At 40.3% G+C, this 15786-nt stretch overlaps 1 protein-coding gene across 2 annotated transcripts in view; it reads left to right on the forward strand.

Annotated features, from left to right (window-relative positions):
• The window catches only part of Atrn (attractin), a 141518-nt gene that overhangs the window by 22197 nt on the left and 103535 nt on the right, over nucleotides 1–15786 (forward strand). For both annotated transcript variants that reach the window (XM_028878586.2, XM_028878587.2), the window contains exons 2-6: nucleotides 2393–2476; nucleotides 4605–4718; nucleotides 11500–11628; nucleotides 12678–12883; nucleotides 13988–14156. In XM_028878586.2, coding sequence (XP_028734419.1) covers nucleotides 2393–2476; nucleotides 4605–4718; nucleotides 11500–11628; nucleotides 12678–12883; nucleotides 13988–14156 — 702 coding nt within the window. The remainder of the gene's footprint in view (nucleotides 1–2392; nucleotides 2477–4604; nucleotides 4719–11499; nucleotides 11629–12677; nucleotides 12884–13987; nucleotides 14157–15786) is intronic.

The raw sequence follows: 15786 nt of genomic DNA on the forward strand, positions 1-15786 counted from the left end.
TTTTGGACTTCTTTGTGCTGGGTAGAGTAGGAGACTGAGGAATCATCTTGAATTTTTAGGTAGAAGCCAAGTGTTGGGGATGACAGAGAAGGTTACGGAACATCAGGTCACTGATAATTATGAGATTGCTTACCTGTTTGGGTGTGTGCATTTTTGGATTTCATATCTTAGGTCCGCCATTACTTTTTAGATTTTTTTTTTTTTGCTAGGTGTATTAAAACTTAACCTTAAGTGAGTGTGTATTTCTAGTTAATTATTGGCAGTGAACCTGATGATGGTGGCAGCTCATGCCTTTGATCCCAGCATTTGGGAGGCAGAGGCAGGCAAATCTCTTGAGTTTGAGGCCAGCCTGGTCTACAGAGCTAGTTCCAGGAGAGCCAGGATAACACAGAGAAATCTTGTTTCGAAAAGCCACCCCCCCACCCAATTCATTGGCAAAGAACACAAGGAAAGGAGGTTGTTTAGACTAACATATTTGGGGTGTAGTAGATGTTGACAGGGTACATAGACATCTGTATCACACGAGTGCAGTAGAAGAGAAAGGAAAGACAGTTGAGGGACTTGGGAGATCAGGTTTTATCATGGTCTATCCATGAGATCTTAACTAGTGGGCTAAAAATGCGTGGCTGTTGATTAGTGAAGAAGTGGTGGTTCAGTAGATTGATTGGTAGTCTCTGTAGGAGGAAGACTTACCTCTGGAGAGGAGGAACTAGATGGGGGGAGATAGAGACAGTGTTCAGGGCAGGAAACTTAGAATTCAATTTGTTGGTAGTCCTGGTAGTAACAATAGTCGGGCCCAGAGGCATGGGGGTTAAAGTAGGGCCAAGGAAAAGACGGCCAGTCGTGAGGTTAAGAAACGGAGAGGCTGTGAGGCAGGGTGTCGCAGACCTGTAATCTCAGCATTAGCGGGGTAGGAGCTACTTAGCAAGTTTGAGGCCAACCTGGACCACACAATACCTTTTCTCAAAAATGAATTCCCCCAAACAAGAGAGACTGGATCTCAGATAGATCTCTTAGATGTTGATTAAATAAACGGAAGACTGTAGGTGGTCTGCTAACATTGTGTGTCTGAGGAAGGGTAGCTGCAGTGTTGGCAGCTGACTTCCAAAGGAAGGGGGCACATCAAATGAGAGTGTGCATTGAGAGAGCCTGACAGCTGGCGCAAGAGGAGCAGGAAGTGAGGAAAGAAGTAGCACATTTATTGCATCTTTTCTATGTAGCCAAAGATACTTGACACAAAACAGAAAACAGCAAACTGAGAATATATATTTAATAGGAAACAGACACATGGGAAGGTATTTGTTCTATAAAAGAGCTGTTAAACCTTAACCTGGGGGAAGAAAGCTAGCAGATTGGGCTTTGGATACAGTAGAATTTCATTTTATTTTGTTTTATGTATATGGATGTTTTGCTTGTATGTATATGTTTGTACCATGTATGTGTCTGGTGTCTGTGGAAGTCAGAAGAGGATGTCAGATTCTTCTGGAACAGGAGTTACAGATTGTGAGCTGCCATGTGGGTGCTAAGAATGGAACCAGGTCCTCTAGAAGAGCAATCAGTGTTCTTAACCACTACTCTAGTCTCTTTGTGTAGAATTTTCATTAATTTACAAAGGAGAAAATGGAAGTGATAAAAACATGAGAAGATACCCAGGCATTAGAATTAGTGGAGTCAAAACATTAATGAGAAACTAGATATGCCTGATATGAGCAAGTTCAAAAAGTCTGAAAATCCAGGAACTCTATCAAGTTGGTGCATACTGCCGTGGCGAGGTGGTAGGTGGCCAGTTACTTCAGGAGCAGTGGGTCCTGAGGGGTCTTCGGTGTGTTGTGCTCCACCACAGACTGCCTGCTGTCTTCTGTGTTGTTGTTTTGCCTGTACCATAACCTTGGACCTGTGGTTATGTAGTTGTAGCTTTTCAACTAAGAGTTTAAAAACTTAACAAAGTATTTATGACTTTTAAATTCTTTATTTGGTTTTGAGACATAGTCTCAACCTATATGAAGCATAGGCTGGCCTGGAACTGTCTAGGTAGTTCAGGCTAGTGGTCCTCTTGCCATAGCCTTCTAAGTTTTCAGATTGCAGGATTGAGCCACTGACCACTCCTGGATTTTGTGGCCATTTTTATGGTATGAAGTATAACTTCCCTTTCATAACTAATATGATTTAGGTATTCAATTAGTGTTTACTTCTATTGCTTTGAATGTTTGTATCCTTTTATATGTGTGTCAGATACTTATTTCATCCAGTTTGAATGCAACTGCCCAGTCATTTTCTCCTAGTTGTAGTATATATATTGTACCAATCTACTTAATTTATTTTGTATTTATAAACAAGAAAGATAATACTGTATGAAATTTTGACTGACATTTTTTCTTTATTTAAATTACAGACTAACTGGATCTTCTGGATTTGTAACAGATGGACCTGGGAATTATAAATATAAAACGAAGTGCACATGGCTCATTGAAGGACAGTAAGTAATAATGGCTGACTTTATTTATTATAAGAGCTCATTGTAGCATGAAGTACTGAAGCATGTGTTACTGTTGTTCCTTGAGACAAGGCCTCAAGTTACTGTGTAACTCAGGCTGACCTTGAATTTTGATTTGCTGCTTCAGTCTCCAAGTGCTGGGTTTGTAGGACCCCCATACATTGCTTCTAAGATATCTTTCCTTAGTAGCTTTCCATTTGGCGAGTGGCTTTGCTTTTTAAAATTTACTTTTTAGGGGCGAAGGAGATGGCCCAGGGGTGAAGTGCTTGTGAGCGAATCGGGTGATAAGAGTTTAGTCCTTGGACCCCACAGTGGCAGGTGACTCCGGAAAGTTGTCCTCTGACCTCCACACTTGTATATGTGCATGCACATACACACAAATAATAAAATAAAAAACGTAAAAAAACTTAAAAACTTTAAAAAATTAAAAAAAATTTTTGGGTGCCAGGGATTGAACCTAAGACCTCACTAAGCAAGTGCCTTACTATTCAATGACCCCTTAATTTACTATCTTTTTAGAGTCCCAAGTTGACTTAATGTTACAAATGAATTATATATACCAGAAGTTTGCATATTTTAATTCTAATAGCTTAAAATCAGTTAGAATCTTTTTAATGGTTTGTTTAAATCTTTATACAGTAATGTTAATGTGTCATTTTTTCTGAGAATTGCTTTTTATTATGGGCAAATTGATAAATCAGCCCTCAGATAACTGCTGTTGCTTGTTCCCTGGCCCTCTTGTTCTTGCAGCTGTCTGTCTCCTCTCCTTTCTCCTGCTTTGTACCTGTCATTTAAGGCAGCGTTGCCAAAGCATTTTGTAGTCTCTGGACAAAACTTCGAAGATTCCAAGTAACTTGTTTATTTGTTGTGTCTCTGAACTTCTTACCATCTTAGATACTCAAACCAAGAAATACTGTTTAATTCATTTAAAAGCAACAGTTATAACCTACTACATGTTAGCAGACATGCCTTGTTTGGTTTTCAGTGAGACGGGCTCACACTGGTAAGCACTGCCTGGCATGGTGGTCACTGTGTAGACCAGGCTGACCTTGCACTGGCCATGTCCTCTGACTTCTGAGTGCTGGGGTTATAGGCAGATGCCACCACACCGTTTCTTACGTGGTACTGGCATCAAACCCCGAACTGTATGCATTCCAGTAAAGCATTCTGCCAACTGAGCTACATCCTGGTCCTAAATATCATTTTTATTGAGAAAAAATTCCTTATATTTAAAGAAATTTTAAAAATAGCATTGTTTAAGATTTCACAACTCTCTTTGATAATCTGGCCACAACAGATCTTTTTTTGTTGTTATTTTATTTTATTTTTATTTATTTATTTATTTTATTTTTTACCTTTCTAGAGCTTTATTGAGAGAGAGAGGAGGAGGAGGGAGGGAGAGAGAGAGAGAGAGAGAGAGAGAGAGAGAGAGAGAGAGAGAGAGAGAGAGAGAGAACCTCGCGGAGTGTGGAGTACAGAAGGAGAGAGTGCAGAAAAGAGTGTTATTTTATTTTTAAATAAGCAATATAAGCAACCTTAAATATGCGACAGTTCCAGATGAGAGGGGAGAATTAAATATTAGAGAGAAAAATTGTTAGGTTTATCTATTTTGGAAAATTTCAGGGGTTTTTGTCTAGATGCTGAGCATAGTAAAATACAAAGGTGGGCTGGAGTATTCGGGGTAGTCATTGAAAGTTAGCAGTTGCGGAGAGTGGGAGTGGACAGGAGGGAGCACATTGCTAATACAGTTGCTGAAATATCAGTGTCGTGTGAAGTGATGAGGGGACCAGGACTGGAACCGGTCTGCCCATTACTGTGACTTTCTGTAGGACATCTTAGTTTTCTCTAGATTCAGTCTAAGTCAGAGTCGACAAATAGTGTCCTTAAGATAGGGCTTTTTGGTACAGTGCCATGAAAAGGCAGAGACACAGGTAATTTTAGAAAATATGTTTTATAAAATGATGTATTATAAATAGATCTCCAACAAATGCAGAAATGCTGTTTATATTTGCATATGTTTATATTGTATATTTTCTCCTTAAATTCTTTAAAAGTCTGTCTTTAGTATTTAATGCTATGATTATTATAAATTACTTAATTATTTTTCTAGGCCAAATAGAATAATGAGACTTCGTTTCAATCATTTTGCTACAGAATGTAGCTGGGACCATTTGTATGTTTATGATGGGGATTCAATTTACGCACCTCTGATTGCTGCCTTTAGGTAAGCTCAGCCATTATCTGATGTCTGAATTTAATTGTGTCTTCAGGATTGACTCCATACTTTTATCATTCCGTAACATTTATCTCATGGAGTAAATATTAGTTCTGTCCCTGACATGTTCTCTTCACTTAGTTTTTATGTACTGGCTCATTTTCTGTGTGTGCTACAATGTAGCCGAGGTTAGCCTTGAACTTCCAGTCCTCCTCTCTCCACCTCCCAAGTGCTGCAGTACAGGCTTGCACCATCATGCCAGACTCATTCACTGGTAGATGGCTGGAGCAGTAGCTAAGGGCTCATGTCTTGAACTGCAAGTAAGAGGCAGAGAGGGCATACTGGAGATGGTAGGAGGCTTTGAAACCTCAGGCCAACCCCAGTGACACTCCTCCAGCAAGGTCACACCTCCTAATCCTTCCCAAATACCACCAAGTGGAGGCCAAGTATTCAAATGCCTGAGACTTATTGTGGGTGACATCTCATTCAAACCACCACAGGGACCCATCCTGAATATGGGCTGGGTTTTCATAGACTGGGGGCCTGGATGAATTAAACAGGAGATGGGAGAAAATAAGTAGATTTGCCCACGTGCTTGCTGACTGCAGTGAGTTGAGGAACTTTGTGGTGGTATTGTGTTCCCCAAAATATCGTGTACCTTAATAAACTTATCTGGGGTCAGAGTACAGAAAAGCCACTAGTTAGGCAGTGATAGCACACGCCTTTAATCCTAGCATTCCAGAGATAGAAATCCCTCTGGATCTCTGTGAGTTCAAGGCCACATTGGAAACAGCCAAGCATGGTGACACATGCCTTTAATCCCAGAAAGCCAGCCTTTAATCCCAGAGAGTGATGGTAGAAAGCAGAAAGATATATAAGGCATGAGGACCAGAAACTAGCAGCATTTGGCTGGTTAAGCATGTGGCTGGTTAAGCTTCATGCTTTTGAGCAGCAGTTCAGCTGAGAGTCATTGGGATGAGGACACAGAAGCTTCCAGTCTGAGGAAACAAGACCAGCTGAGAAGTTGGCCAGGTGAGGTTAGCTGTGGCTTGTTCTGTCTCTCTGATCTACCAGCATTGACCCCAATAACTGGCCTCGGGATTGATTTTATTAATAAGAACTTTTAGGATTCCTGCTACAGAACTTCCCTGCTATACCCTCCCTGTGATGATGGGCTGAAATTTCTGAAACCAAAATAAATTGTTTTCTCTTAAGTTTGGTTGTTTATTTTTTGAGGCAGGATCTCATGTAGCCTAGGCTGGACCTAAACTCAATGAAGCCAGTGATTACCTTGAATCTACCTCCCAAGTGCTAGGATTATAGGCATGTGCTTCCAAGTCTATGGGTCCTTAAGTTGTTTGTATTGGGTGTTTTATTATGATAAAACATGATAAGTCTGACTAATGCACTAGCAAATTTACACAGTACAGTTGTGAAGTCAGGTTGTGCCTTAGATGTGTTTAGAAATTCCATGTTAGCTTGGGACAGTTATGCTGAGTTTCAGGTTTATGAAGAAAATACTTTTAGTTCTGTGAATTTTCAAAAATGGTTCTAGGGCCAGAGAGATGGCTCACTTGAAAAAGCATGAAGACTCATGAACCCTGCCAGTAGTACCTGCCTGTATCCTTAGTACTTGGAGGAGATAGATGAACAGGTAGAATCCTGAAGTTCATTGGCTGGCTAGTCTACCTGAGTTGATGAACTTCAGATTTGAGACACCCTGTCTCAAAAAAAAAAAAAAAAAAAAAAAAAAAAAACACCAACCAACCAACCAACCAACCAAACAAACAAACAAAAAAACGGAGCTGGGGAGATGGCTCCATGGTTAAGAGCACTGACTGCCCTTCCAGAGGCTCTACAATTGAGTCCCAGCACTCACATGATGGTTCACAACCACTTGTAACTCCAGTTCGGGGATCCAGTGTCCTCTTCTGGCCTCTGCAGGCATTAAGCACATACATTCATGCAGGCAAAACACCACTACACATAAAATAATAATAAAAAAATAAGGTGGATAGTGATAGAAGACAGACACTCAACATCTACCTCTGACCTCTACACATATGTCCACATAAGTGCGTGGGTATCTGCATTAACAAGTATATACAGCACACTAAAAAAAAAAAACAAAACAAAAAGTTGTAAACATTGGTGTTCTTAAATGTCCACCCTGTGACCTGTGGACCTTATATAACTGGTACACAACACAGAATCATAAACTTACTTAAAACATTATGAGATTTGTGTGTGTGTGTGTGTGTGTGTGTGTGCGCGCGGCGCAATTATTTTTGTACCTTGATTGTATGTTTCTGAATATGAACTTTATAGATGATGACATTGTATCACAGTGCTCCAAGGTTGGCCATACCTGCTGGTCTGTGCCCAGAATATGAAGTTGTGAGCAGCCTAGGGCAGGCAGTTGAGAAACTGGCTGCAGCTTAGACTGCATCTGCAAGTACTGATCCTCCTTAGGGACAGGGATAGGAACATGGGAGGCGACTCATGGTAGCTTCTCTTCCTCACCCACATGTTGTACATGCTGAGCTAGACTATGTTTGTGTTTATTTGCTTTCATTCTGGGAGACATCTACACATGCCAAAGCTGTCACAGTTTGAAGTTTTAAAGTGAGTAAAAGCAAATGGCCAAATGTCTTTGACAGTGGAGAAGTTGACCTGTTTTTTCCAGCCTCATGTAGTTGTAGTTGGCAAAGTTATTCACCCTACACGTTGAAATGCCTTCACTATAAGAAGACCATTAACACCTTCTAGCAGCAAACTGCTTTAAGCCTTACTCAGGCTCTGCCACTTTAGGCCTTGATGAGCCGCTGTGAGCTAGACTGGATTTCTTTCTTTGCCCATTTGAAGAAAGTGAGACTCAGAGATGTCAGCAACATTCCCAGATATATGAAAGGACTGAATCACAGGTCTATTTGTTTCCTCAAATCTGTGGTAGACTAAGAGAGTGCAGTATTTCCCACACATGATTGAAATCCCCAATCCTTTCCTATGCCTGTTAAGTAAGATTGCATGTAACATACCTGTGTCTGGATGGCCTTACTCTTCTTCCTTTGTGTGTGTGTGCGTGTTGTGTGAGTTTAGGATAATGTTCAGGATAGCCTCTTAACCTAGCCTCTCGTTTTATGTGGGTTCCAGGAATCAAAAGCAGTTCATCAGGCTTTATAAGACAACTGCTTTATCCACTGAGCCATCCCACCAACCTAATAAATACACAGCCCTTCATTATTTCAAGGGAGTCTGCTGCAAATGGAGTGTCTCAATCTAAACATCTGAAACTCCCCATATCCATAACTTTTTGAGTGTTGACATGATACCACAAATGGAAGATGTCACACCATGAGACCTTATTTCTTAAGCAGAATTATTAAAGATACTGCATAAATTACTTTTAGGCAATGTGTATGGGGCATATGAAATGTAAAATTTTCTGTTTAGGCATAGAAATATCCTGAAGATATTTTATTCTGTGTATACACTATACACATATTCCCAAACATGAAAACTCTGAAATTTGAAACATGTCTGGTCTAACACTTCTGAATAACGAATACTCACCTTCTGTCCATGAAGCCAGTGAAAGCACAAGGAAAGGCTGTATCGGTTTGTTTCCTATTGCTGTGATAAAACACCATGGCCAAGCCGACTTACAGAAGAGTTATTTGAGCTGTGGCTCCAGAGGAAAAGTCCTTTCTGGCAGGGAGGCATGGCAGCAAGCAGCAAGCAGGGCCACTGGAGCAGTGCTGAGAGCTCACACACTGTATCGTAAGCACAGAGCGGAGTGCTCACCGGAATATGTGACGCTTTTTACTCTAAAAGTATGCCCCACGTGATGGGCCTCACCTCCTAAATGTTTCCAACAGCACTACCAAACCAGAGACCAACTGTTCACATGCCTGACACTGGGTGACATTTCTTATTTAAACCACCAAAATGGCTATTAGTGTCATCTAAATGTCTGATCAAAAGTCACCTCACCTCTTTCCAGCCCCCTCTCTCTTTCTAAAACATCACTGTCTGTTCATTTCCTCTGCTGTTGCCTTTGTTGAGTTACCTCTGAGTAGTATTGTGAATACATGCACTCTCGTGTGGTACTCTGTAATAGGCTTGTTTCTCTGAATTCCATGAGGACAAAGACATTGTCTTGTTCACTTGTTGAATTTCTGGTACCTAGAACAATGCTTTAAGGGTGTTAAGTATTTAGTATTTTTTTTTTTTAAAGATTATTTATTTATTATGTATACAGCATGTATGACTGCAGGCCAGAAGAGGGCACCAGATCTCATTACAGATGGTTGTGAGCCACCATGTGGTTGCTGGGAATTGAACTCAGGACCTCTGGAAGAGCAGTCCATGCTCTTAACCTCTGAGCCATCTCTCCAGCCCCGTATTTAGTATTTTTTAAAAGATTATTTTTATTTTAACTTACAAATGTTTTGTCTGCATGTATGCATGTAAGTGCACCACATTCTTGCCTGGTGCCTGCAGAGGCCAAGAAGAGGGCAAATTCCCTAGAACTGGAGTTACAGGCAGTAGATGCTGGGAACTGAACCCAGGTGCTTTGCAAGCGCCCCTAGCCACTGAGCCTTCTCTCCAGCCCAAAGCACTGAGTGTTTATTAATTGATACGCCGTAGAAAACGTGTCTGTGTTCTGTAAGGCCTTGTGTACTGTCAGAATCTTAGTGTTCCTGTGTTTCTCTTCAGATAAATTTTAACGAGGACTGGAGAGGTGGCTTGGTTGTTATAGTGCTTATCACACAAACCTGAAGATCTAGATTTAAATCTCCAGTGCTCACATAAAAGCCAGGTGTGGTTTGTGAGTCTGTTGGTTGCAGTGTTGAGGAGGCAGAGACAAGAGAATTCCTGGGGCTTGCTGGCCAGCCAGTCTAGCCAATCAGTGAGCTCAGTAAGACCCACCTCAAACAATGAGGTGGCCGTGTCGTGGCACATGCACCTAATCCCAGCACTCAAGAGGCAGGGCAGGTGGCTCTCTTGAATTCAGGCCAGCTGGACCACATAGTGAAACTTTGTCTCCAAAGAAAAGGTGGGGGTGATTGAAGACACTTGACAGCGGCGTCTGGCCTCTACATGCATACTCACCTATGTACCCCTCCCCCCCAGGTACAGGTAACATGCATACACACATGTGTTCACATACAAATTAAATGAAAAAGCATCCTCTTCTCATTTTTCATTCCCTGTTCATGTGCTCTTCTGGTCACTTTATGTGCATTCGCCCAAGTTCGCATAGACAGACAGGTACACTAGGCCAGTTTGCCGTGTGCGTCCCTGCCCTACCTGTTTGTCCTCATGAGCTCCTTATGAGTCCTGCAGACCTAAGATTTGTATTGACTCATTTAATCAACTCCTAGGAATGAGCAATTAGGTGACTTTCAACCTGTTGTCATCTGAATAGTGCTGTAGTAAGATTCGTTGTTTTTCTGTGTATATAAGGAAGTATTTCTTTCACAAAGAGAATTACTAGGTTATTCAATGAGTTTTTAAGATGGTTATAGCCCTGAAGTAGGAATTTACCTGGTGTAACCTTCAGAAAAGTGAGGAGACTAGGGATTGAGTGAGTGAAAGGGAGAGAGTAATCGGGGATATGTTGTTTATTCATTGGGTAGAGTTGTATGTGTGGGGCAAATTACATGGCCTTTGGTATTGACTGAATGTGGTTGGTAGCAGTGGTTGTAGTGAATTGATACTGGGGCAAAAAAGGTAGGAGCAATTAAACATGAAAATTGATTAACCTTGGGAGTACATCATGTATTAAACTAGCAAGACCAATATCTTCCTTGCTTTTGGTAATGTGAGGTGGGGATGGACATTTTCATTGAATTTTCACTGTATTGAGATTTCAAATTATCATACACATATACATATTTCCATGGAACTCGCTATGTAGATCATACTAGTCTCAAACTCACAGAGATCTCTGTGTCTGCCTCCCGAGTACTGGGATTGAAGGCATGTGCCACCATCCCCAGCCTTCAAGTTAGCATATATCTTTTGGAAAACAAGTTGGTATAGTATTATGGGCCAAATATCTTAAAAATGGTAGTCACTTATTCGGTAATTCTTTACTTCACATGAATTTACTGCTACCCAATACTTTGAATATTATTTGCTGGTCTCTTATTGAGATTCTAGGGAGAGCTTTTGGAGCCTTCAGAGACAGAAATGCCTGTTATGTATTATTTATAAAGTGGAACATAAAATATATGCTACCAATTGAGCAAAGAAAATGCATCTGAAAGTTAACAGTATAAGGATTATAGATTCAGTTCATCTTTCTATTTGTATTTAATATGAAACATTTATTTATAAAATATACGTATTAAGACATAACATGATACATATTACTAAATAAAATATATAAAATATTTTCTCTTTCAACAGTACATATTTGGCAATTATCAACTCATAATTTGTTATTTATGTGATTGTAGAGACTTGAGAGTACCATTATTTCAACAACAACAAAAAACCAAAGTCATTGGTTTCAAATCATTTTAGGAGCTGGGCATGGTAGTGCACGCCTGTAATCCCAGCACTCGAGGTAGAGGCAGGTGGGGCTGTGAGTCTGAGGCCAGCTAGAGGTACATTCGACTCTGCAGCAGCAGGAGCAGCAAGATCAGACAGACAGCAACAGCAGAATAAAGGAAGTGTAGCAGACTCGGGGCTGGTCCTCAGCACATCCACAGCTGACTAGACTCTGCCTGTAGAGGTAATTCTGTTGAAATTGCTGTAATTTGCTCTGTTTGCATTTCAGTGGCCTCATCGTTCCTGAAAGAGATGGCAATGAGACAGCCCCGGAGGTCACTGTCACTTCAGGTTATGCACTGCTGCATTTTTTCAGTGATGCTGCTTATAATCTGACTGGATTTAATATCACTTACAAGTAAGAGTTTTCGATTTAATACTTATAATAGTATTCAAAGGCTTTTAATCATGCTAGTACATTGGCGGGCTTACAGCAAGTCAGGCACCTTGCTAAATATTAATACGGACTTTCTTATTTAAAATTCTTTTAAGTATTCAGTGAGAGGTAGGCACTGATTTTCTTCTCGTTGTATAATTGAGGAAACAGGAGCTAAAAGATTAAACAAATGTCAGCTCCAGTGATTGGGACCATAGTTTCTAGATCTTGTCTCTGAGCAATCTCCTGGAAGAGAGGGGCATTCTTCCTACTGCTGGAAGAAAATGTCAGGGGTTTTACTACGTGAATTTAACAAAGACTAGTAGTGTCTCAGTAATAATCAGTAGCAGGAGAAATCTTTATTTTTAAACGGTTATGACAGAGCTCTAATGCAGTTCTTTAAAAAGTCTGAATTGTGTCATCTCAAAGTGTATCAATACTTTTATCTTAAATTATGTTATGAGACACAGTTAAACTCTTCATGAAGTTAGCTGCTCTTCTCCATCTGAAATGAGTTGATTAAAGTTACTAAGGATCTTTAACTATATCACTGGACACTAATCTTAAGTTCTATGAATTCTCAGAGACTTCACAGAGAACTGTGTACCATGAATGTATTGGCAGTTTACTGGATCCCTCTCCTTCCACCGTTTCCCAGCATGAACTTGGCACTTTTGTAGAACTCATTACTAATGAGCTACCAGGAAGAGTAGATCCTGGTTCACAGCCTAGAGCCAAGTCTGAGTGATTATGCACAAATCTTTCTTGTTTTGTAATTTCTCTAACTTTCTGAGTTATTTATTCTTACCTCCTTCGTATGCGAATCCAGCAGGGTTGATTTGATTTCATTACTTGAACTTTGGGCTCTCGCTACACAGAGCTCAGTGAGCACACACGGGCTAAATGGTAAGTTCTGTAGTTATACCTGTGAATGAACTGAAGACAGTCAGACCCTTAAACTGTGTAGGACGAGGTTCTGATTACAATTGAAGTGTTCCTCTCATTGACTTAGTTTTCTCCTATCTTTGTAGTTTTGACATGTGTCCGAATAATTGCTCAGGCCGAGGAGAGTGTAAGAGCAGTAACAGCAGCAATACTGTTGAGTGTCAATGTTCTGAAAACTGGAAAGGGGAATCGTGTGACATTCCTCACTGTACAGACAACTGTGGCTTTCCTCACCGAGGCATCTGTAATGCAAGTGACGTCAGAGGGTGCTCCTGCTCCCCCAACTGGCAGGGTAGGAGCTGCCTTTTCACTGTCCTTCCAGTAACAGAAAGTTCTAGTTTAGTGAACTGTAAGGGAGCCTATTTTAGCAGCTGTATATTTAATGTTAATCATGTATCAGACGGCACATAAGCATTCATCTCCCTTTATCCAGATTCTTTAAATTTTTCACTCATGTGGTTGTTGATATCTTTAGAATTATGGAAAGGTTTGACATGTCCTTTGCAACTCATTCATGAAAATTAGGGAACATGGTCTCATGTTAGAGGGGCAGAGAACCAGGCTGAGAGATAGGCAAGAGCTAGTCTCTTTCATCAATTCAGCTCCTGAATTTACCAGAAGATAGATTTGGCTCTGTCATTATATTTTAGTTATAAAGTCTTCTCCAATTGAATTGATAACTCCTTGGTCTGCCCTTTCCCCTAAGAGCTGCTTAAGCAAGATTTGTACTAAAAGTTTTAACCTGAATATTGCCAAGTCATCAGAAAGAGTGTGATATTAAATTTTATTAGGGAGTAATTGTTTTTGGTCAGTATCTTGAGTAAATTGAAAACACCTGCCGGGTAGTGGTGGTACATGCCTTTAATCCCAGCACTTGGAGGGCAGAGGCAGGCAGATCTCTGTAAGTTTGAGGCTAGCCTGGTTTACAGAGTGAATTCCAGGACAACTAGGACTGTTACACAGAGAAACCCTATCTTGAAAAAAAAAAAAAAAAAACAGAAACAACCAAACAAACGAAAAACCACCAGTTAGGTGCTGAAGAGATGGCTTATTGGTTAAGAGCACTGGTTGCTCTTCCAGAGGACCCAGGTTTGATTCCCAGCACCTGCATAATTGCTCACAACATCTGTGACTCTAGTCCCCAGGGATCCAATGCCTTTTTCTTGCCTCAGTGGACACCTGTCAGGCAAGTGGTACATAGACATACATGTAGGTAAAACCACCTATACATGTAAAAATTTTAAAGCCCTACAAGTTTAAAAGATGTGTGATACTTAAAAGCTATTCTTTAAATACTCTTTGCATTTAGATTAGAACTTAGAATACTATAAACTTTCAGGCTGCCTTTTGTGAAACCTTTTTTTTTTTGTTCCTTTTGTTTGTTTGTTTTAATTAGGTCCTGGATGTTCAATTCCTGTGCCAGCTAACCAATCTTTCTGGATTCGAGAAGACTATTCTGATTTAAAGCTCCCCAGAGCCTCTCATAAAGCTGTGGTCAATGGGAATATAATGTGGGTTGTTGGCGGATATATGTTCAACCACTCAGATTACAGCATGGTTTTAGCGTAAGTGACTTTATAATGTACACTTTTTATTTATTATTACTGTGTGTATATATGGTGGGGTGGTGGTGAAAATGGTGTGTCATGGTGTGCAAGTGGCGACCAAAAGACAACTGTGTGGAGCTGATTTTCTCCTTCATCTTTACATGAGTTTGGGGTCTTTAGGGCAGGTTGCCAGACTTGTAACGCTTCACCCTCTGAGCCAGCTCACCAGCTCTATAAATGCTTCAAGCACTTTTGCAAGAAGCTTAGGTTTCCACTCTGAAAACTATGCCATAAAAATAATAAAAAAGACAAGAAATTATAAGTAATTACTAAGGAAAAATCACTGTTTAAACTCCACTAGTAGTCTTCTAAACTTTTATATTATATATAAAATCTTAAAAAGGAAAACATTAAAAAACATTTACAATTGGAGCTGGCTTATAGATTCAGAGGTCTAGTCCATTGTCATCGTGGCAGGAAGCGTGACTGACTACATGCAGGCAGACATGGTACTGGAGAGGTAGCTGAGAATTCTACATCTGGATCCACAGGCAGCAGGAAGAGAAGGCCACACCAGGAATGGCTTGAGCATCTGAGACCTCCATGCCCACCCACAGTCTCACACTTTCTCCAACAAGGCCACACCTACTCCAACAAGGCCACACCTCCCAATAGTGCCACTCCTTCTGAGCCTGTGCGACCATTTTCATTCAAACCACCAAAGTTGATGTTTTAAAATTGAGAGCTCTGAAGAATTCATGTCTTAATAAGAGAAATTTATCTTTTAGAGATACTTTCTCTGATATTTTACTTTAGGTATATAGTGGGTTATATAAATAGAAGTTACTTAATATTTTAATATTAATAATTTTCATATGTCAGATGCTTTCAGTTTATAGTTTATGAGTGTAAACTGCCTTTGTGTAATAATTTCCAGGGTTTGAAGTCTGTTTGTGCTTATTCGAAGGTAGAATATACATTATCATATTAGAGTTAGCTATGGAGAATAAACTTCAAGAAGAGATTTATAAATACTGTCCCATGCAGATTTTATAGCCTGGAAATTTTTCTATGTATTTTCTATTAGTGCCCGCCAGGCTGTGGTGGGGCATGCTTTAATCCCAGCACTCAGGAGGCAGAGGCAGGTGAATCTCTGTGAGTTTGAGGCCAGTCTGGGCTACAGATCGAGAATCCAGGGCAGGCACCAAAACTACACAGAGAAACCCTATCTCGAACCCCCCCCCAAAAAAAATAAAACCCTCCCAGCCCACTCCCAGTGACACAACTCCTCCAACAAGGCCACACCTCCTAATCCTTCCTAAAACATTTCAATCAATTAAGGACCAAGTGTTCAAATTCATGAACCTGTTAGGGCCATTTTCAATCAAACCACCACACACAGTTTTTGAACCACCCCAGATATAGTCATTAAAACACACAAAGTAATTTAGGACAGTGAAATCAAACCTTATAAAACTGATGAAAACTTCAACCTTCCAAAACAAGTTAAGTGATAAAAAAGTGATGTACGTCATGACACACATCACTAGACAAACTCAGAAGTAGAATGATCAAAGTTAACAACTCTAAAATAATTTCAGAATTGAAGACGAATATGGAAGGAGACACTTCTATAAACGCAATAGAT

The sequence above is a fragment of the Peromyscus leucopus genome, chromosome 4 (genome assembly GCF_004664715.2).
Source record: "Peromyscus leucopus breed LL Stock chromosome 4, UCI_PerLeu_2.1, whole genome shotgun sequence".
Classification (NCBI taxonomy): domain Eukaryota; kingdom Metazoa; phylum Chordata; class Mammalia; order Rodentia; family Cricetidae; genus Peromyscus; species Peromyscus leucopus.